The sequence below is a fragment of the Cyanistes caeruleus genome, chromosome 14 (genome assembly GCF_971803275.1).
Source record: "Cyanistes caeruleus chromosome 14, bCyaCae1.hap1.1, whole genome shotgun sequence".
In the NCBI taxonomy this organism is placed as follows: domain Eukaryota; kingdom Metazoa; phylum Chordata; class Aves; order Passeriformes; family Paridae; genus Cyanistes; species Cyanistes caeruleus.
In genome coordinates, this window is record NC_141714.1 from 4,257,424 (window position 1) to 4,279,664 (window position 22,241).

The 22,241-nt window shown below is 57.7% G+C and overlaps 3 protein-coding genes across 4 annotated transcripts; 1 reads left to right on the plus strand and 2 right to left on the minus strand.

Moving 5' to 3' along the window:
- Positions 1-419: 419 nt before the first annotated feature.
- Positions 420-10,299, minus strand: PRRG3 (proline rich and Gla domain 3). 2 transcript variants are annotated; one of them, XM_086850991.1, is made up of 6 exons: positions 10,202-10,273; positions 7,047-7,088; positions 6,290-6,843; positions 5,045-5,392; positions 3,216-3,376; positions 420-2,723 (listed from the first exon to the last, which is right to left on the minus strand). In XM_086850991.1, exons 4-6 carry the CDS (start codon positions 5,157-5,159, stop codon positions 2,184-2,186), a joined length of 816 nt encoding a protein of 271 aa, XP_086707117.1. In that variant the 5' UTR covers positions 5,160-5,392; positions 6,290-6,843; positions 7,047-7,088; positions 10,202-10,273; the 3' UTR covers positions 420-2,183. The 2 variants fall into 2 exon arrangements, with proteins under 2 accessions (XP_086707117.1, XP_086707118.1); XM_086850992.1 differs by lacking the exons at positions 5,045-5,392; positions 6,290-6,843 and having other exon boundaries at positions 10,202-10,299.
- Positions 10,300-10,587: 288 nt separating this feature from the next.
- On the minus strand, positions 10,588-13,597 carry RIPPLY1 (ripply transcriptional repressor 1). Its single transcript, XM_086850997.1, has 4 exons — positions 11,699-13,597; positions 11,390-11,465; positions 10,892-10,959; positions 10,588-10,819 (listed from the first exon to the last, which is right to left on the minus strand). The coding sequence occupies exons 1-4, from the start codon at positions 11,842-11,844 to the stop codon at positions 10,588-10,590; spliced, it is 522 nt and encodes a 173-aa protein (XP_086707123.1). The 5' UTR covers positions 11,845-13,597.
- CLDN2 (claudin 2) lies at positions 13,583-15,840 on the plus strand. Its single transcript, XM_023918144.2, has one exon. The coding sequence runs from the start codon at positions 14,704-14,706 to the stop codon at positions 15,397-15,399; it is 696 nt and encodes a 231-aa protein (XP_023773912.1). The 5' UTR covers positions 13,583-14,703; the 3' UTR covers positions 15,400-15,840.
- Positions 15,841-22,241: the final 6,401 nt, after the last annotated feature.

The following is a 22,241-nucleotide window of genomic DNA, read 5'->3' on the forward strand; positions in this document are numbered from 1 at the left end:
CTTTTAAACACTTCTGAATGGGGACACGGCCCAAGACCTGACCGTAAAATCCGGGTTTGAAAGGACTTAAAATAAATCCCCCGCTGCCCTAGTCTTGCTATTTAAAGGGGATTATCTAAGGGGCTTAGGAGCACACGGAGGACAGCAGGACAACCTGTGCGCCTCAATCCCCTCAAAGACCCTCAGAAAACCTTTCTGCATCTCACCTGCTGACAGCTCAGGGCTCACAGGACACCCTTCAGGTTTCTCAGAGTATACCACATGCCCGGGTGAAGTTCAGGGCTCCGGTTGGATCTATGGGGTTCACTCCCAGACGCTCCCATCCTCACTGGGGACGGTCCTGCAGCTGTGGTAGGGGTCATTGGTGTCACTGTCCTCCACAACACCCTTTGTGGGAAAAAGCCACTCTGTGCCACTCAGACAGTGAGGGTTTTTTAATAAATACTTTTTTTTTTCTTTTTTTTCTTTTTTTTTTTTTTTTTTTTTTGCACAGAAATATACCAAGTTTTACAGAATACAAACTGCAGGGATAATGACAGAGCATCAAAGACAGAGGATGCAGAGCACCCTTGTGTCTCCCTCTGGTGTTCTCCAGGCTCTGGCCCTGACGCTCACTGTCAGGTCTCCCCATAACCCCGATCTGCTAAGGCTGGGGAGGGGACAGACAAGGTGCCAGCATGTCCTGCCCCAGGAGCAGCCACGCTGGGCACGCCTCAGCTCTGGGCTGAGGGCACCAGCTGCGAGAGCATCACTGGGGCCGGGCGGGATGCAGGCCACTGATGGATGGACAATAGCCTTTTTGTGCTGGTGGAGAGACTGGTGCTGGGTGAACACCGGGTGGTGGCAGTGCTGGGAGTTCCTGGGCTGCTTCTGGGGGCTTGGAGCACAACCCTTGTATTAATCCATCAGACATGACTGGGAAAGGATAGCCCCATTGCCTGGACCCTACAGGCAGCTGCCCGGGGTTAAGAGGATGCTGATCCCACAGCAAAGCACCTGGCTCTGCCCTGCCCTGGCAACACAACCACCCGAGCAGGGCTTGGCCCTGCTCCTGACTGTCAAAGTGTGGCCTTGTGGCTCCCTCCCCTGTCAGCTGGACTTCCGTGCCACAGCCCTGGACACCAAACACTCAGCCCACCCAAGAGGTCAGGCGGAGAGTGGGGTCTTGCATCCCACTTTACCTGCTCTGGAGGACAAAGAGCCCCAGAGAGAGGGGCCAGGCAGGGCAGAGAGGTTTGGGCTAGGGAGAGGGGAGGTTTGGCCTGTGTGCAGGCTCTCAGCTCTGGGGCAGACACAGGATAGGCCACACTCCAGGAGAGAGTTGGATCCCCATCACTTAAAGCCATGAGACCACATTTGGCTGGGGTCAGAGACAACCCCCTTGGCCAGCTCTGCAGCAGCCAGACCTCCAGCTGCTCAGCACCCGCAGGGGGAAAGCAGAGAGCACCAGGATAAAGGCCCTGCTACTCCAAAGTCACTTACCTCAAGTACAAGACCACCACAAGCCCTTTCTCCCTTTCCAAAGAGATCTAGGAGATCACAGAGCACCTTCCTGTCCCTCCCTGATCTCCACACAGCAAATACCACTACAGGCACCACAGTGTGGACCGGGCTTCCCACTCCCACTTGGCAACAAATCCACATGGGGGAAGCACCATCTCCCCACAGAGCTGGCCCCACCAACTGAGGGGATGGACAAAAGTCTGCCACATCAATCCTGCGTCTCCATCACCTAATCAGAGCCCTGAGCAGTAGAACAGAGCCCAGTGAGGACATGGGGTGAGGCTGAGCAGCAGCCCAGGGAGGCAGCAAGGCTGCTCTAATCGTGGGAAACGTTATGTCCGTTTGAGGGGGAAGTGAGGAAATCAAATGCACTGTGGGGAGACCCCTGCATTGAGCCAGGAACAAGCTGCTGCTCTGCTCCAGCTGCTACAGCACTTACGTGAGTGGGGAGTGAGGGGCAGGAGGTGGCTGGCTGGCTCCAGAGCCATCCCACAGCCCTGCCTCACCCCACCTGGGGACAGCTATTTTTGGTTAGGAGGGTAAGGCTATTGTGTGATGGCACCAGATTGTACAGGTGAGATGGGGGCCTGACAGACACCTGAAGGAGGTCCCAGGCATGGCGAAGAGAGGGTGGCTGGGTGAGTGTGAGTGTGTGAAGAGGCAGGAGGGAGGCAGACCCGCTATTTGCCCGCGGCAGGGGCCGTGGCCACGATCTCTTCATACTTGGGTGGAGGGTCACTGTAGGAGACGCTGGTCTCCTCGCCGCTGCTGCTGCTCTCCGGGTGGCCCGTCACCTCCTCGTAGGAAGGCGGGGGGGTGGCACTGGACAGTCTGGAGAGGACGGAGACAGAATGCTCTGGTGGGCAGAGGGTGCCGTCTGGCTGGGGGGTGCCCCCGGCTCTGCCGTCCCCAGCCCCCCGGTTGCTGGCTTCCCGCTGGTACTGGGTCTCCCCTTGGCTCTGCGACCGCTCCCGGTACACCATGACCCTGGGGAGGCTGCGGCCCGTCCGGCTGGCCAGGTAACGGTTCTGGGCATAGGAAGGGCGGTGGCGGGTGGCCTTTTGCAGCTGGCACCTCCAGATGATGAACAGGGCGATGACTATGAGAAGAGCCACCCCCAAGAGGGGCACCACCACGTACATAGCGTCAGAGCGCTCCGTGCTGTGCCCGGGGTCCTTGACAGAGTACACAGAGCTGGTGTAGCCTTTCCAAAACTCCATCTGTGATGGGAACAGAGAAACAACCATCACGTGCTGCAGGTGGGAGAGGGACCCCAACCACCACCAGCAATAATCTCTGCCCTCCCCAGGCCCACAAAAAGGGCAGCATTTTGGATGTCCCCCACCCCTTCAACTTGAGGCAACACCAAAGGTCCTGAGAACGTCCCTCAACAGCCCCCATGTCAAGCAGGGAAAAATTTATTCCACACCAAGCCCAGCCTAGAGAATAATGGACAACAGCACAGATTTGCCACACATGCCATGGGAGCACCAGCTGCAGCTGTGAGCAGGGTGTCCTGGTAAAGCAAGGTGAGGCCATTGCCTGGGAAGGGAAAGCCATGCTGGGAAGTGAGGCCACAACGTGCTGCCTGCAGCCAGAAGAGGACAAAGGGAACAGGAGAGGCTGTTCCCCTTGTGCTTTCCTTCTGTCTCCAGCCTGCTGAGGTGTGAGCCCTCCCACAAGCCCTGGGAAGCAGTGCAGGACAAACACACCGTCTTCTCCTTGTTCTCAAACACCTCCTTGACCTCCTCGTAGCTGCAGACCTCCTCGATGCACTCCCGCTCGATGGTGCCCTGCCGGATCTCCTCCAGGAAGCCATTGGCTCTGGGAAAGCGTTTCAGGAGTGAGTGGGCATTCCTGGCCCCCAAGAACACTGCAACACACAAGGCAGAGACATGCTGAGCAGGAACAACCCCACACCCGGCCTCTGCCCAGCCAAGCTTCCCGACCCCAATTCCTGACACTACGTGCATCCCCAACACCAAAAACCCAGGGCTGCAATCAGGTAGGACAGCAGGTAGGACAGCCAAAGGGGCACAGGACTCTTGGGGTTTGCCCATATGGCACCAGGAGCCCTCCTGTCAGGGCTGAGGTGCTAGAGACATCAGAAGCAGCAGCTACAGCCACACAGGACAACTGAGGAAGAGACAAAAGGCTCAAAAAATATTTGTTTCCAACCTTCTGCCACTGATGGATTTCATCTTTCTACCCCTTTGCTGCAGGGCAAGGGAGATCTCACAGGGCTGGGACACAGAGCTCTGCCAGGACATGGGGCCAGCACCGAGAGGGACTCACAGCCCACAGCTCAACACGACAGCCTGCTGGAAGCTGGTGTCCCTGCTGCCAGCTGCTCAAGTGGCATCAAGGACTGTGTTCAGGCACCAGAGAAACATTGACTTCTCCCAGGCCCAGGATAACAAGGGAAAACGTCCCCAAAACACAGGAACAGCGCAGGGGATTATGAGTCAGGGGCCTGAGCAACCTCTCCTCACACAGCATCACATTCTCATCCCCACTTTTTGGTGCAGAGGCCTCACAAGTTTTCCTCTGCTCCCAAAGCCTGGGAGACTCCTCAAGTCTTCCCACAGCACATGCAATCCTGAAGCCAGACGGAGCAGGCTTGCACCTTCCTCCCTGCAAGAGAGACATCAAAGCCTCTCCCCCATATCCTGCAGGAGGGACACCTCCACAGGGTGCAGGAGACAATCACCTGCCAGGACCTGCAGCAGCACAGGAGGCAAAGAAACTGCTCAGAGGGCAGGAACTTAATACAAAACATGATTCTTCCAGGATCCAAACACACATTTCATGAATGAGCATTTCCACAACACAGTTCAACACACTCAGCTGTAGGCTGCTTCCAGCTCTTCCCACCAAGCCACAAAATCCTGCTGCTTCCCTTGGGAAGATGAATCAGTTCAGCTGGGTGATCCACAGGAACTTATTTACCTCCTTCAGGCTCAGTTTTCCACTGGATCAACAAGGTGAACCCATTCACACAGCAGCAGCATCAAAGGAGGCAGGGGGATAGAATCTCCCATCTGACCAGCTAGGTGATAACAGAATACTGGCTGCAGAAGCAAAACAGTCAGTGAAAAGCCACCAACTTCTTTCCTTAGGAGCCTTTTCCCAGGGAGAAAGGCAAGCTTCCTTCTGCTTTACCTTCCATATATCCTGCTGCTGAAACAATACAGCAAGGTATTTGTGAGAGCATTTGGAAATATCAACAGGGACAAGATCATGGTGTAAGAAACAACTACTACTGTGCTACACCATCCTGGGCTTGGAAGCACTGAGCTGCTTTTGTGCTGTGTAGATGCATTTTCCCCTTGTGATTTATTAATGCCTTGCTTCTGTGAGAGTTTGCAGAGGGCTGAACCACTGAGGTGTGAATGAAGAGCAGCATGAATGATGTGAGTCACAGATCTTCCCACAGAATCGACTTTATTATGCAAACCATTTTTTTTTTTACAAGAACAACCAAAAAAGCATTTTCAAGAGGCACAGAAGGCATCTTGCAGAAGGGCAGGGATCAGCTTGCCTTGGCTTTCACAGTTGAGGAGGCCTATCCTGGCTGGAGAGGGAACAGGTTGGCAGGCTGGCCTTGTCTTGAGCCTTTCCAGAAGGAGATGAATTTTTACAAAGACAACATTCATTCTGCAAATGTCCTGCACTTTGCTGGAGAAGTCTGGCCTCACCTCCTTTGCCTCCCACCTTGATCAGGCCGTGGTAAAAACTCTCCCCTCCTTGGCACTTGAGCCTGAGACTCAGATTCAACTTCCTCAGCACATCTTAGAGCAACAAGCTTGCCTGCAGATCTCACTGTCAGTGTTTTCCATCCCTGCAGAAAGCAGTCACCTTTCCCTGCTTTGCCATGCTGAGCTGGCCACTAAGGTAGGAAATAAAAACAGACACACAGGCAGGCAGGTATCACAAGCACTGTCCCAACTGCAAGCATGCTGTGACAGAGGTGTGTGTTTTTCCCCACATGCAATTTCCCACAGGGACATGGAAATGGCAGGAGAGCAGAAACTGAGTCACTGCTCTCTCGCCTTGAAAGTGCAAAGAGCTCCCACGTGGCTCAGGACCAGAGCAGGAAAACCACTGGCCTACAGGAAATGAGCCTCTCATCTCTACTGGATCCCCAGGTGACATGAAGAGCAGACAGCCAAGCAGGTCCTGTCCCCAAACCACAGGGCTGAAGGGACCTGCCACTGCCCAGCAGCCTCAGTGCTGATCCCCTGTGCCTCTCCAAGCCTCCCCACACCAGCTGGAGAACCGGTGCTCAGGAAAGATCAGAGCTTTAGGCAGGGGAAGCAGGAGCAAGGGCTGGGTTCACCTCATCCCTGCTGGGTTTCCTGGGGTGCTGCTGGCCCCTGCTGGACACCACCCCATGTCTCAGGTGCCCTGCTTGGGGAAGACACCCTGGGGCTGCTTCCCTGGGGAAGCACTGTGGCTGTGCCTGCAGAGGAACAGCCAGGGATGGCAGGGAGCGTGTGGTGGACAACCTGCCCACATCCCCTCCTGCACATCAGGGTCACCATGAAGGGGACAGCTTGGCAGGGGACACTGCCACCACAGGGGACACCTCCCACCATCAGGAAATGCTGGTGAGCCAGCACCTGAGCTCTGGGAAGGAGAAAAGGCAGCAGTGGAGAAAGGCAGGGACCCAGCTGGGCACCCTCCTTATTAACTGAAGATTTAAAGCAGCCTTTTAAAAACACTGCCTGAAGTTCTCTGCTCCCTCCCGCACCAAGCACAGCACAGATGATGAAGGAAGGCATACCTGTCATCCCTGGGTCCTCCTCCTCCCCAGCGTGGCTCCTGCCTCCACCTTCACAGCTGGCTCTGGTGACACTCCGAGCAAATCCCAAGATGCCAGACAGATCTCTCCATCTCCCCCTTCATTACTGCTGTTCTCCTTATGCTCCCATCACACCAGGGCACGGAGCCTCCGTGCAGGCTGCCCAGGAGAGCGAGGAGGGAGGCTCTGGACAGACCACACACCCCTCTGTGCAGCCTTGCCAGTCTCAGCCCATCTTTAGTGCTGGCCCAGCACTGCTCTGGGTGTGCCACAGAGAGCTCAGGGTGGGGCTGAGCTCAGCAGCTTCCACAGAACACAGAGCCACGGTGCCACCGGTCACACAAGGCAGTGTGGCCCCCAGGGTGGGCAGTAGCAGGGTGCCAGTCATGGACATGAGGGGCACTGTGGATGAGAGATGTCAGTGCAGACAGAGAGCCCTGGGGAGGCCTGTCCTGCACCACACAGAGGCAGAAATGCTGCAGCCTCCGGGTAGTCCCGGAGAGATCAGACCTTCAGCACCTCCTCTCGACTCCCACCTTGCAGAGGGGAGAGAGAAGCACAAGTCAGGCCGGACCCCAGATCTCACCCAGGGCCAACAGCCGATGGCAGCTGCTCCCCACAAAGGATAACACCCCACAAAATGCAGAGGCACCCCTTTCTTGAGAGGTGGCTGTCAAACATCCCCCTTCTCTCCTCCAACATCACCGCCACCTCTCCATCTCGCCTAGGGAGCACTTACTTGCCATGCTGCCTCACTCGGCCAAGGGGGGCTCCTGCCTACCTGCAGGGAAGAAAACAGGAGAGTCACTGACTGCTTAAATTTCCAGTCCAGTTTCAAAGTCCAAACCTCCATCGCCCAGGATCAGATTCATGCAGAAAGCATGGTACTGAGTGGTGGACCCACAACAGATCCCAGCTGAGCAGTGCCCCTGCAGAGAGCCAAGGATTCCAGCTGCCTCCCTGCTCTTCACCTGCCTGGAGGGGCTCAGGACACCCTCAGCTCCCAGAGTGCTGGGGCAGGTCCCAGGGAGAAGCAGGACCCTTGCAGACCAGCGAATTAGGAAGGGAAAAACTGGATGAAGGATAGACCCCATTTCTCACCAGCAAATGAGATGAACTGCATGTCAGACTGCTGGGAGAAGCCTGGTGCTCTTTCCTTCCACAAGAGATTGATGGATACAGGTGAAGCAATCATCTTATTTTAGAGCAACTTCACAGACGTGCCAGTTCTCACTTCTGCAACTCCTACCCACAATCTGGTTGTTGGGCCAAGCTAAGGGCAGCAGCAAGAGTGACAGAGCTCCCTGCACATCCAGAACAGCTCTCCAGCTGGACAAGCACCTTTTGTGCTTCAAAAGCAAAACTGAACTAAACAAAACCCCAGAGAAGTTAAACAAAGCCGTGCAGAAGCAGAGGATTTCTGCCTGTTTCCCATGCTCATAGATCAGACTGCCCTGGGCTGACCATTGCTGCATGTGACACTCAGGAGACAGAGAGGACAGGACTACCCAGCTCCTACATGGATTTATTGCAGATGAAGGAGCAAGCATGGTTAGAAAGAGCAGGAACTAAACCACATGCTGGTCTCAGGCCCAGGACTTTAGTTACCCAGTTATTCCAAAAGCACTTGGATCTGCTCTGCTGGAGTGAGGTCAGGAACAGCACAGAGCTGTTCACAGGGTCAGCAGGGCTGGAATCACAGCTCTCCTTTCACATAAAAGGCAGGCACACAGAAGGGCTGATGCTGCACACCAGCACACCTCACAACAGCCACCTTCCAGTAAATGGAGCACCTCTCCCTGCCAACATCAGGTTTGCTGTGCTTTCCAAGGCTCCTGCACCGTAAAGCGGCAAGAGGGCATGCAAGCCTGGAGCTGTGTCCAGAGAGAAAAAGCAGCCTCTTCCCAACAGTTTGGGAAGCTCAGATTGCAAACCTCAGTCTAAAGCTGAAGCAAGAGCAAGGGAAAGCAACAGAGCACCAGAAGTATATGGGAGGGATCTGCTGCCTCCAGTGCCCAGCAGCCCAATCCCGCTTCTCTGAGCCCTTCTGGGGGATGTGAGAGGCCTCTGGATCCATGAACTCCCCCACAGGCTCTGAGCAGAGACCACCTGACCCACTTCTGCTGTCATCAGTTTTTACAAAGAGACCCAAAGCCCCAGGATAAAAGAAATCACAGCACACAGAACATGCCACAGTTTCCACACAAACCCTCGTTGTTACAGGCACTCTCCCCCTCTGATGGACAGGAGAACAAAGACACAGAAAGAAGGATATTCTCACGTCACACATCAGGCAACAAATTTAATGTTGTTTAATTTCATTTACACTCCTTTACTGTCTTCCATGTATCTGTGTCAATGCACCCAGTGTCACAATCAGGGAGGTGCACATAAGCTTCCAAGCACAAGCAATGCTGGTGGGAGGGGCAGACGCCCCAGAAGCTTATTTTTATTTCCACATGCAAATTCCTGGCCACCTCCCCTGGCTCCAGCAAGCAGGAAAAGCTGGAGCATTGCACACGCTGACACCAAGGGGAGCAGCATCCCTCCTGCCCCTACACAAGCAGAGAGAAGCCTGAAGCCGGAGGCTGACCTAGCAGACGCCCACCCATTCCCGATCCCCCCCTCTGGCTTCCCATCCTCTATAAATACCCCATCGATAGGAGGTTGCTAAGGCAACCGTGAGGAGGCGCGAGGGATGCAGCCATGGGAGTGAGGATGCTGCAGTCGCACATTTGTGTCTCCCCCAGGCTCCCCCATCTCCGCCCCCGCTCCCGTCACTGATGCCAAAGGAGGAAATCGTGCCGGGAAAACACGGTGTGTGCGTGGAGCCGGTGCCCCAGGGACCCCGAGGGGACCTGGGGGTCCACAATGGGAGGTGGCACCTCCTTGACAGGCTGGAGGGGGCACAGGTAGGGGTCGGGGACATCCACAGCCCCCAGTGACGCGCCACGGCGTGCAGGGAGGATGCTGACTGTGCCAGCATCACGTAGCCACAGTGCCAGCGGCTCAGCTGGATCCCAGCAATATTGGGGGTTTTCCGTGCCAAGATCCACGGCGAGGAGAAGAGGCTACACCGGCTACACTTGACAGGACAGGAAGCCTCGCCCTCCCAAAACAGCTTTCACTCGCCACCCTTCTCCTAGGCTGGTCCTCACACTGCCCTGGCAGCCCCCAGCCCAGCCCCTCTGTGCCCAAACCCAACTCGGAATTATCCCCACTGCGCTCTGCTTCCAGAGCCACCCCACGGCAGGGACCCCCAGCTCACCTGTCACCCTGCAGCAGGGACCCCCAGCTCACCTGTCACCCTGCAGCAGGGACCCCCAGCTCACCTGTCACCCTGCAGCAGGGACCCCCAGCTCACCTGCCCAGGTGTGCTGGGGCTTTCTGCTCCCCCCTCAGCGTTCAGTGCCACCCCTTGGCAGAGCCCTCAAGCCTGTCACCCCACAGCCGAGACCCCCAGCTCACTTGTCACCCCACAACAGGGACCCCCTGCCTACCTGTCACCCCACAACAGGGACCCCCACTCACCTGTGACCCCAGGGCAGAGCACCCCAGCCTGTCACCCCACAGCGGGGTCCCCTAGCTCACCTGGCACCCCACAACTGGGACCCCAATGTCGCCTGTCACCCCGCAGCGGGTGTCCCCCCAGCCCACCTCCCCGGCCATGCGGGGGTTTCCAGCCCCACCCTCCGCCCCACCGACACGTCCTCCTCCTCTGCTCCGTTCTGCTGTTCGCCACGCGCCCAGACACACCGCGCCAGTCCCAGGGCTCCCGGCTCCCCCCATCCGCGGCACCAGCCCCTTCCCTCCCGCTCCAGCCCCGCAGCCGCGGTCCCCCGGCTCCGCTTTCCTCCCCCCGGCCCCGCTGCCGCACCCCATCCCCGCCGGTACCTCATGGCGGCCCCGCGCCCGCCGCAGCCGCTCCCTCCCGCCGACGGGCAGGGGAGGGAAAGCCCCGCCCCCGACACGCCCCCTCCATCCCCTCGGCCAATCGCGCCCCTCCCCGGCCCGCGCGCACCGCCTTCCCCTCGCCGTGGGGTTGGGGGCGGGGCCACACGCTCCTCCCCCAGCTCGGGATGGCTCGGCAGCCAATCAGAGCGGGCTGCGGCTGCCGGGCGGCGCCGCGGTGGCTGCTGGGAGTCGTAGTCCTGAGCTCCGCCGTGGTCCCGCGGAGTGCAGGCGCGGCCCGGGGGCGGCCCCGGGAGTTGGCCGGAGCTACAGGCGGGTCTGGCCCCGCTGCCGCACGCAGCGCGGTCTGCCTTCCCCTGCCTATTGCCTCACACCGTTCTGCTGGGGCCGGAGCTGCCAGCATAGCGCGGGTGTCCCGCGGTCACATCCCCTGTCGCCTCCTCTTCATCATCCCCCTCTTCTTCTTCTTCTTCTTCTTCCTCCTCCTCGTTTCCCGAGTCCTCATAAAAGAAGAGGGTGGCCTGCACCGGGAAGTTCTCGAGCAGCTTCTCCCCCACGCTGTACAGGTGGTCAAAGGCCTTGGACTTGGGCCAGAGGAGCCTGCGTGGGGAGAGCCGGGGTGAGCCCCTCGCCCGCCGCGCCCTCCCGGAGCCCTGGTGCCCGGGCACGTACCTGACCGGGTGCTGGAAGAACGCCAGCGCTTTGGGACCGCCGTCCCCCTCCGCTGCCCGAGCCCGAGCCTGGGGAGACACAGCCGGGTAGTGTTGGGAACCCCACACAGCCACAAACCCCCCCCTCCCCTGGCCCTGTGTTGGGGCGCTCACAGCACCCATGCCGCTGGCATCTACCCCCACACCCTCCTGACAGGCTTTTTGCCAGTGTAATCTCTCCCCCGTGCTCAAGAGCTGGTGCCCAGGCATCCCACTAACCCCCTGAGGAATGCCCGCCCAGCCTGGGAACAGGCGCCCCTTTCAGGCTCCCGTGAGGAGCTGCTGTGGCCCGGGGGGGCCAGCCCGGCCCTGCCCCATGGCTGCGTGGGGAGCGGGGACAGGCTCCAGGGGACGGGGACACGGCACCGCCGTGGGGACGGCCGCTGGGGCGAGAGGCTGCCAACAGGGACCCCAACCTCACGGGCATGGGGACAGACACAGCAGGGAGTGCCAAACTCACAGGGTCCATCTCCCCTCGCCGCGTCGCGGGTCCCTCCTGAGCTCGGGGCAGCCACGGTCTCCAGAGAGGAAGGGCTCTAGCAGAGAGAGCGGGTTCAGCGCCACAGCCCCTCAGCTTGGCCCGCTGCCCTTTGCCTTGCTCCCCTACACCACAGCCTCACCCGCCCCACCAGCCCTGCCCGGGTGCCGCCACCCTCCGTCCCACCGGTGCCCGCTGGGATCAGAGGCGTCCCCAGCACCGCAGCCCTCACCCAAACCCAGCTGGAGCTTCCCCATCCCACCTTCCACACCCCCCGGCAGCACCCAGTACCTTGCCCCTTGCTCCGGGCCCAGCGGTGGGCGGGCGCTGGCCACAGGCACCCGGGGCCCGTGGGCACTCGGGCAACAGGCAGCAGCTTGCATGGTGGCACAAGACACCGTCCCTTGTGACACTGCAGACCCTTGGTGGGGACACATTTATAGCTCTGCCTCGGCCGTGACTCACGAATTCCTCGGGGCAGGGGAGCGAGGGGCTGGGGCTGCGGGGACAGCGGTGTGAAATTTGTCCCAGTTGTGTAAACAGAGGGCCGGGGGGAGGCTGGGGGCGGAGGCACTGCGATCTCTGGTGGAAAAGCAAAACACAAAAGGGAAAATTTGGACACCATTTGTGAGAAAATCCCCGGGGGGGAACAGGGGAGGGTAGAGACAATTAACAAGGATGATTAAGTGCTCTTTGTAGCCATTTGCATAAGGGAGGTGGTGGAGATGGGAAAGGGATGGGAAATGGTGGGGCAGCATGATGGGTATGGGATTGGGATAGCGCAACAGGTATGGGATGGGACTGTGTGTTGGGCATGCCATGGGGACAGTTGGGTGGGCTTGGGATGGGAACAGCACAAAGGGCACAAGGAGGACAGTGATGGTTCAAAGTGGTGGCAAGCACAGAGCCACCAGGAGGTAGCTGACAACTCGAGAGAGGCTCGAGAGCAGACAGGGAGGGGAGACGTGGCAGGGATGGACCCCAGGCACTATCAGGGCAGTGGTCTTGCTCAGGCATCCACGGCCCATCACCCTAGGGAGCTGCCAGATCCCATTTCCACAGATGGGAGAGCACGCGCTTGCCAGTGCTCCCTGCCGTCTCCTTTGAGTTTTTGAGATGCAGACCACACCAGGAGGTACAGAAAAGCTCCTCGATGTGAGGATACAAGGCTGATGCACCCCCTGGCCCCAGCAGGACCGCTCATCCCATCCCTGCCCACTGCTCCTGCCCAAGCACTCGAAGAACAGTGCCACTGGCAGACTGGTCACCTCCTGCTCCTGGGAGAGTTTCAGTTTGGGACGAGGAAAGAAAATAGCAAATGGTCCCTGCTGTAGCTCTGCTGTCAGCATCCAAACACCGCTGTCCAAAGGCTGGCCGAACCCCGCTCAGCTCCAAGCACAATTTGTCACCAGAGGCCCTCCCTGCCCCTCTCCATCTGTGGCAGCCGGCGAGCAGGAGGGGGCACGGGCCCAGCACAGCTCTCATTACCTTCCCCATTTGCTCCTCATTTGGACCAGCAGTCTTACAACAACAAACCCCGTGGAGGACAAGCAGGGCCAGGAAGAGTAAACCAAAAGCTCAGGCTGGCTCTGAGGAGTGGGGAGCTCAACCTGCTGGTGTTTCACTGCCCCTCGTACCCCAATACAGGCAGCACAGCCCAGAGTGGACACATGGATATTAGCACAACCACCTGCCAGCCACTAAGGTGGTCCAGAAGGATGACAGCAAGCCTCAAACCTGAACCCATTTGGTGAATCTACCCCGATAATTCATAGACAGCAAGCAAATCAAGGTACCCCGGCTCCTCAGTCCTTCCCGACACCCAAAGGGTTTAATTGCGATCTGCAATAAGCCTCTGATCCAGGCGGAGATTTGCAGGTGGATTGTGCAAAGCTGTAGCCAAACAACTGCAGCCCCTGATCCCCTGGACTGGGGCCCTGGCTGCTCACCCTGCCCCGAGCAGCTGCCTCCAGTCCTGGGTGACCCCTGGCTGCAGCCACCCTGGGTCCCACCCTGCATCTCCAGCCACCTCCGTAAGTACCGCAGAGCTCCCTCCCGCACCTTTCTGCCGGCACCCTGAGCACCCTGAGCACCCCAGGTGTTTCTTTTCCAGCAGCCGAGATGGCGTGGGAGGTCTTGGTTAGAGCACAGGAGAGGGGATGGAAAGCTGGGAAGCTTTGGTGCCAAACATTTGAGGTGGCAGCGGTGGGGACGGGAGCAGAGGCCCTGGGTGGTGGCAGCACGCTCAGCCAGGAGCGTTCCCAGGGTGAGGGAGGCCACTGGCCGCGGTGCCGGGGCTCAGTCTGGTTTCGCAAGGCGCCACAGGAGGAGGAATTTTTAAACAAAGCAGAGGAAAAACAAACCAACCCTCTCCACCACCTCTGCCAACCCCCCTGCCTATGTACAGGGCTGTGGGTGGGAGCTGGCATTGGCACAAAAACCCAGCGTGAGCTGCACCCCGAACTGCTCACCCCTCCACAGGACAGGTCACCCCGCTTGGCTGGCATGCTTCCAGGAAGCATCCCAGAGATGCCAGCCCTGATGTAATCCTGCCCTCTGCGGGCCTCCAGGCTCTCCTGGGGATGCAGGTGTCACTGTCATGGACATCCCTCTCCATCCTTGTCCCCAGCAGCATGGAAAGGGTGATATCCATGGTTCAATCTCAGGTAGCCATGTCCCGTTCTCCCAGAGGAACCTCAGCAGCTCGGGGTGGGCCGTGGGTCACTGCAGATGCCTTGGGTGAGCCCCATGCAGATGGGGACGAGGTGCCATCTCCTTTCCTCAGCTGAGGGAGCTTTGGGTTCAGCACCCGAAGTCACCTCCAGCAGGTCCTAAGTAAGATGGTGCAGCCATAGCTCTTTGGCTTCCTCAGTTCGAGGCGTCCCAGAAGACAAGGGACCTCGAGGAAGGCAGTGGGCACTTTTCCCGCACCAGCAGCCGGCTCTCCATCCCTGCCCGCGGCGTCAGTGCAGGGGAGGGCTTTGGCGTCCTTCCTGGGCAGCGCTGCTCTGCCTCTGGAGCCTGCCTGGGGAGATAGCGGAGGTGAAAGGGCGCCTGGCGCTCCTCCACGGGCTCGGGTCAATCGTTAATCGAGGAGGGATTGCTTTCCACTCTCGCAGGTAACCTCCCCGCGGCTCCCACCCCGCACAAAACCGGCACCCCCGGGAGCGGGGTGGAGCTGCAGCGCTGCGAGCGGAGCCTCTCGCAGGGCCATGGGAACGTGAGCACACGGGAGGGACCTGGGCGACAAGCTGCGAGCCCCGGCTAGGTGACAGAGGTGACAGCCAGCCCTCACCATGGTGTCCATGGGGCTCCAGCTGCTGGGCTACACCGTGGCCTTCCTGGGCTACATCGGCACGCTGACGGCCACGCTGCTGCCCAGCTGGAAGAGCAGCTCCTACATCGGCTCCAGCATCGTGACGGCCGTCAGCTTCACCAAGGGGCTGTGGATGGAGTGCGCCACGTACAGCACGGGCATCACCCAGTGCGACATCTACAGCTCCCTACTCAACCTGCCCGCCGACGTCCAGGCGGCCCAAGCCCTCATGGTGAGCTCCTGTGCCGTGTCCTCCCTCGCCTGCCTGCTCTCTGTCGTGGGCATGAGGTGCACCGTCTTCAGCCAGGGCTCGCCGGGCAAGGACCGGGTGGCGGTGGCGGGCGGCGCAGTTTTTGTGCTCGGGGGGCTGCTCTGCTTCATCCCGCTGGTGTGGAACATCCACGTGGTGCTGCGGGATTTCCGCAACCCCGTCATCCCCGACAGCATGAAGTTTGAGCTCGGGGAGGCTCTTTATCTCGGCATCATCTCCTCCCTCCTCTCCCTCATCGGCGGCTTCATTCTCTGCGCCTCCTGCCCTGCCCGGGACACGACGGCCGCCTACTCCAGCGCCTACCAGCCCCAGCTGCTGGCCAGCAAGAGAGACCAGCCCTCTGCCAGCCAGGTGCAGAAGACCAAGAGTGAAGTCAGTTCCTACAACCTGACAGGATACGTGTAGTGGCCGCAGGTGGGAACCAGGCTGGCTCCTCTCCCTGCTCTCCCCAGAGCGTCCGGGCTGGCACCGAGGGAACGCGGTAAGAGCATCGCCCGTGCTCAGCCCTCTCATGTGCTTGGGGGGCTGACCCCGCTCTCTCCCTGGGATTCTGAGAGCCTTGTGACTGCTTGGAGATCCCAGCTGGTGGCTTACATTGATGAAGGACCCTGAATCCGGCTTCTGTTCTTTACTCCGTGCTGCCAGCACGCAGGACCTGGCACGGGGGGACCCCAGCCTGCAGCCCCAGTGAACCTGCCTGGAAAGGGGAGTGGGCTTGTTGCCCCAGGGACTGGCCCGCTGGCCGTGGAGGCATCACAGCAGGGTCAAGGGCACGTGCGTGGGTCTGGAGTCTCTGCTGAGTGCTGGTTGCAAACCGATGTCGCAATAAATATGTCTTTCTAGCCAGACTGTATCCGAGCTTTTCTCTGGCACCGAGGGGCCAGCAGAGGGGCTGGAGAGGGGGCCAAGATGTAAAAGGTGCCCCTGGCCCTTGTTCTGGCCTGCCTCCCCCACCCCACAGCTGATGGCTTTGTTGCCCAGGTGGGAGCACTGCTAGGGGGGAGGAGGGCCACTCCCCGGCACAGTTTGTCCCTGGGCACCACGCTGGGAGGTTGCCATGCACCACTACTGCCAGGGTGCCAGCAGGGACAAGCAGAACTTCCTGTGGGATAATAGCTGGCAGCACCTTCCCTCTGCCCCACAGTCCTTGCTTCAAGGACTTCAGGGGTGATGAGACTGGGGTGCCCACGGGGGGATTCATTGCCGCTGTGTGTGGCACATCCAAGTTCCCAAGTGGTGGGGAGGGCTGGCATTCCCACATCCCCATTCCAGTGAGCACTGGCACCCCCGGGGCAAACATGCTCCCTGGGACTAGAGGCCGTTCCTGGCTATGGCAGAGTCTGAGCAGCCCAACTCAGCTGCAGAGAGGCCTCACAGGCAGGTCCTGAGCCCCGAGGTCCTTGAAAGGTCTGTTTTGGGAGAAAAATGCCACCAGTGAGACACTGGAAAGCTGCAAGGGATGGGCAGGCAGGAGCCAAGGCTGTGGAGGCTGCGTGGCTGCAGCCCTGCACAGGAACAGCAGCGTGGCATCCACACGGGCTGCTGGTGGCACTGGGTGATGCTGGGCACGTGCCAGGGCATGGCAGGACAAGAGGTGCGGGCAGCCCAGCCCCACAGCCCACCAGGGAGCAAGAACATTTGAATCCATCTGATGTACCACTGCCCCATGTGAGAGAGCCCCTGCTCTGCTGTGCCACAGCACAGGGCCACCCGGAGACCACCTTGCCCTGGCTTCTTGACCCCAAAGAGCAGGAGGCCTTGGTCTACCTGCTGACCCTTCATAAAGCAATTTAGATTAGGTCATGGAGAGGAAGGGACCGTGTTCTCCACTTAAACGTCACAACCATCACCCTTGCACCAGTGAAATCGTGTTTGCCGTGGGGTTAGCACACTCCTGATAACATTGGGTCATGCTTTCTCCCCTCCTCAGAGAGCAAGGAGCCACATGGGGACCCATCCCCAGGGTGACGCTCGCTGGAGGGACCAGGGTGGATCTCAAGGCAAAGGCCAGCGACCCCATTTCCACAGCCAAGGGACAAAACACAAAGCACAGCATCAACCCTGGACCAGCTGAGTTATTTATTCCCGCCCTGGGGAAAAGAGTACCCTGGGGCTTAACCTGCTGGCTGCAACCCCCCAGGAGATGCTGCAAGTTCTGAGGGTCCTGTGGCCATAAATGAGTTGTTTTTTTTTATGGGCAGCTGGTGGAGAGAGTGGGAGAGAAAATAGTTGGCACAAAAGGTCACACCTTAAAGAGGAGGAATTTCTGGGCACTGGGTCCTTACCCCTCACCTCCCACCCCTGTCTGCGGGCAGAGGCTGTGCTAATTAAACAAAGGGGCATTTGAAATGCTCAGAGCTTGATTGGTGCTGGGCTTATTAATGCTTTAATTCAAGGAGCAGAAGGGAAGCTTCCCCCAGAAGGAGAAAGGCAGCTGCCACAGGCAGAGGCAGGCAGAGCTCAGAGCTCGGGTGCAGAAGCACCCATCACACTGGAACAGGGACCAGCCTTTCCTCAGGCCCCCCTGCCTCCAGCCCTGCCACAGGAGAGCTCCTGCACTAAGCTGTGGGTTGGTTCAGGGAGGAGAACATTTCTCCCCTCCAGATGCCCTGGCCTTCAATGTGAATGCACCCAAAGATGTGAAACTTGGCTACAGGGCAAGGCAGGTTGACACAGATTTTCCACTTGGGAAGGAGGATGGGGAAGGGGAGGGGAGGACACTGGGTGCACAGATGTGGTGGCAGTGGTTATCTCTGCATCACGCAATAGCCATGTTCCTCATTATTGATAAACCAGGTTCTTGAGGGCAGCCTGGATGTAGCCCAGCCTAGGGACAGGGAGAACAGGAGCCCAGACTGCCCCGGGGGGCAGTTCTGCTGATGGAGAGCTGAGTGAAGGGATGGAGCTCAGCCAGCCAGCACAGCACAGAGCCAGCCCCTCAATGGCCTCTTGCCCCTCACCAGCTCAGTGGCAATAGCTGAGGGTGCTCCAGGATTCCCTGCAGGAAAGGCACAGGGGAGCACAGCCAAGCTCAGGGCAAGATGGGCAGCCAGGGGGAAAGCAGGGGTGGGAAGAGGGCTGGGTGGGGAAGAGCTCACTCCATCTCAAGCCCTCACCTTGCAGGCTGGTGTGGTGAAGTGGGGGAGCTTTGCAGCCCTCACTGGAGGGCCAGGCTGCAGTGACTAATCCCCTGTCATAAGGAAATGAGTCCTTCCCCTCTCCTCTTCTCACTCTGGATGATGCCTCAGTGGAAGGAACGGGGCAATAAAATACTAATGTGCCCTTATCTTCAAAAGCAATAGAGGTACTATAAACACTCAGTCCATGCCAACCTGGGATCAGGGACTGCAACCTCATCAGCTGGTCACGAGCAACATGCAACAAGTCACAACTTCTTCTTCCAAAGAGGGAACAGCACAGCCCTTCTCCAAGGCCCCTGCATCCAGCCCCTGCCCACCAAGCACTGCCCCAGGTGCAAGCAGAGCCTCTTTTTGCGCAGAGCACTGGGCAGGGATGTCCAGGTAAAAAAAGGCACAGGTTTGCCCTAGACCCACCAGGATCAGACACCCCCTGCCTCTCTGGAGCCCTCCAAGCAAGCAGAGCTCCTTCTGATATTCCCAACCTGCATCTCATCTCTGCCTAGCACAGCTGACCTGAAGCAGCAGCAAATAATCCATGCAAGCTCTCTGAGGAGTATCAGGCCATGTGCTGGGAGGGCCCATCTCTGCCCACAGCCCCCAGGAATTGCTCAGATAGGAGAGATGGGAGGGGGAAGGAAATTCAGGCCAAGTTCCTGATGGGCCAAGGCACTTGGAAAGGGCCAGCACATTCCTCCACCCTCTCCCCAGCCACAGCACACTCCCAGCTGCCTCCCACACCATGTCAGAGCCTCCTCTCCCCTCAGCAAGCCAGGGCAGATATGGAAGATTGCCCATGACTTTGCAGCAGCCTTTTCTGGAGCAGCAGAGGATTCACAACTGAAGGGACTGCTCCCAGAAAGCCCAAATCCTGACTCCCAGCCTGGGCTCAAGTCACACACTGGTACGAATGGGAGAGGCATTCCCCACCCCAACCATGCCCCTGAGCCCGGGAAAGAGCCTCATGGATTCACCTTTGGGCATCTGTGGTGCTCAGCTGGCAGTTGCATTCCCATTTTGCCTCCAAAGCATGGGATGGCTCTGTCTGGAGTCAGGGCAGACAACACGGGCTGTTGGTGCCTGGCTCTTCTGGTCCTGGTGGGAGACCTTGCAATGGAGGTGAGAAACAAGCTCCTCTTTGGAAAACACCTTCTATCAGGGGAAAAAGTGCTGCACAACTCACAGGTTTCCACAGCTGCCCAGAGACCTGTTTTTAAAGGCACTTTAAAGGATCTTCCTGTCTTGAAAGAAAGATATGAGGGAAACAGGGCAGAATGAACTCCATGACACTGCAGGGGACAGAGGCCTTTGGGTGCACCGAAGGAGATTACTAGAAAGCACTTCCTCTTTGAACAACAGCTCAGGAATCTATCAGGAGAGTTATAAAAGGTGCTTATCTCACAAAACCTGATACCCATGGAGAGGACACGGAGGTTTGATCTTCCAGGCACTGCATTAACATCACAATCAGATTGTTCCATAATAATTTGAGTCTAATCTCTACTGGAGGAGCTTCAGGTTAGTGATCTCATGTACAGCAAACCTCAGGTACATGCAATCTGTAGTAGCAAAAAAAAAAAGGCTTTGTAGTCACCAATTCAGTGAGCAAGACATATTTTTATAGTGGTACAAACACAACCTCTTCCACAGATTGTACAGAAATATTAGGGAAAACATACTCCATCTCCAAAATCTGCCCAAATCTGCTTTGGAGAACTGGTTTAGAGAATTGCAGATAAATTGTTCTGCACCCTCAACAGCTCCACTACCAAGTGATGGTTCCACAGCACCACGCTGGACAGGAGAGGGGAAGACCAGAGGATCCCAAACACGGACAAACAGAGCTGCAACCACCTTTGCAGTCGTGCCAAGCATTCCCTGCCATCCTGTCACCTCCATGCTCAAGGGCACCAGTGTTCTGGCAGCTGCTAACAAAGGTTCGTACCTAGAAGATGATCAGACCCCAGGCACAGCTGAGCCCCTTCAGGCTCTCTGCTAGGCACCATGAGTCTGGAAGGAACAAATCACCCCATAAGCAGAGAAACCAGGGGGGCTTCACCAGCTTTGGGGTTGCCTTTTATCTCTACTCAGGATTTCACTGTGTGCTTTGGATGAAGTTTTTCCCACACTGGCAAACTAATCTTTCCTCAAGTCAGGTGTCTTTTTTCACAGAACTTACAACACCCCCTATTTCTGGGATGTCCAGCCTGCTAAAAAAGGCTGAAAGCAGAACAAGACTCACGTCAGAAGCAGCATTATTGCCTCCAACTCGCTTTCCCAGAAAAGCTGTCTCTCTAGGTTTCTCAGGTCACTGGAGCAAAGTCCCACAGCACCAGCTCTACCTGGCAAGTGCTCCTAAGATTTCTCCAACAGATGCATTTTCATTACCCAAATGTTTAGCCCTTTCCTTTTGAGGCAGTGGGCACAATTTTTCAGAGCACAGAAAAGCCCAGAGACTCTGTAGGCATTACAGAGCTAAGGGCAGACCTCATCTATCCCTGGATCCACTGTGATGCTCCCTTACTCTTTGAACTATTCCAGTACACTTTTATGGGAATTAGGGCTCTGCTCTTTACCTCTGATTCTTCCCCAGCTGCCACAGAAGACAGGCACGCATCTCACAGAGCACTGGGAGCCTCTGATCCTCCCACGACTGAACATCTCCTCTTCAGCCTTCTGCCCTTCCCAAACACCCTTTATTTTAATGTTTTCAGACTGTGAACTGGCAGAATGTTCCACCCCAGGCCTGGCTGCTGGCCGGGGCAAGGCTGGCTCCATCTCTGTGCTGCCCAGGGAGGCAGCAGGGAAGAGATATCAGGGAGAAAAACAATTAGCTCCTTGTTTTCATGGCAAGGAGAGCAGGCTTTGGGTCCAGGGGCATTCTCAGCAAGGGGCAGGACAAAACCCCTGGAAGCAGCTCCCAGAACAAAGTCCCCATAGCCCAGCCCAGAGAGCTGCCAGGATCCTGTTAACACACAATAAATTTCCACCTGTCAGGGCAGAGCTGTCCCTGTAGCTGACACCCAGGGCCTGCTCACAAGCAAGGGTCTTGCTGAGGGTTCTGGCCTCCGTCCCAAAGCTCAGGGAATCCCATCTCCCTGCTGTGCTAGGGTGACCAGAGTCCCACAGGGCTGATTTCTGCCTGGGATTCTGCAGCTGAAAACAGGTATGTTTTACCTCACAGGTCACAGGCAGAGGCAGCTAATCCACCCAGCCTCAGTGCTGAGTAAAATCCTCATGAGGAATAAAAGGGAATAAGCAGCACAAACCACAGTGCAAAGGCAGCCCTGTCCTGTGTGGGGAGACAGGTTTACCCTCAGCTGTCCCCGAGTGCAGCTGCCCTTTCCCATGGAAGATCTTTGCAAAGCAGAGGCTGCTCAGGAAATGCAGGACTAAAGCTCCCAGCTCAGTGATGGGATGAAGAGAGCCACAGTGCCTTCAGCAGTGTGAGCTGAGGGGAAACAACACTGCTCTTCCCTGGTCCCTTGCACTGCTGCCTGCTCCTGCTCACCCCCTGTGCAATGCTGGGACCAAGGGCAGGACAGGCTGGGTCCCCCCCAAGCCTTGCCAGGGCTGCTGGCTGCAGCCCCAGGACTTCATGGGGCACAGCACAGTGCTGGCACAGTGGACACTGAGAGCTCTGGGAGCAGAAGGCTTTGCCAAACAATCCTTATCTCTGAAGATGCCTTTCTGACCACCTCCAATAATTGTTTATATCCACTACACAACTTAATCCCTCCAAACTCCTCTGGCAGCAACTCCTGGCACAGGCATCCTTGAGAGAGCTTTGAAAGATGCAGAAGAGAAGTGCCAGATTTCAAACCCAGCTACTCTGATACCAGCTTATCTAAGGAAAATTAGTAGCTGCAGTTTGCCAAGCTACATCCATTTAGGAAACGCTCCATCACAGAACTACTTTGTGCGTTATTTCCTCACACTGGGGAAAACAAATCAGCTCAAGAAATGCCAAAAGACCCATGTATTGCTGTAAGAAGCATATATTTTTATCTTGTTGCTGATGTCAGACATAGAGAGGTGAGAATATGAAGCCTGCTAACTGTTCACAGGCTGTTGAACGCTTCCGTAGGCTCACAGATCTCTGCTGATGGA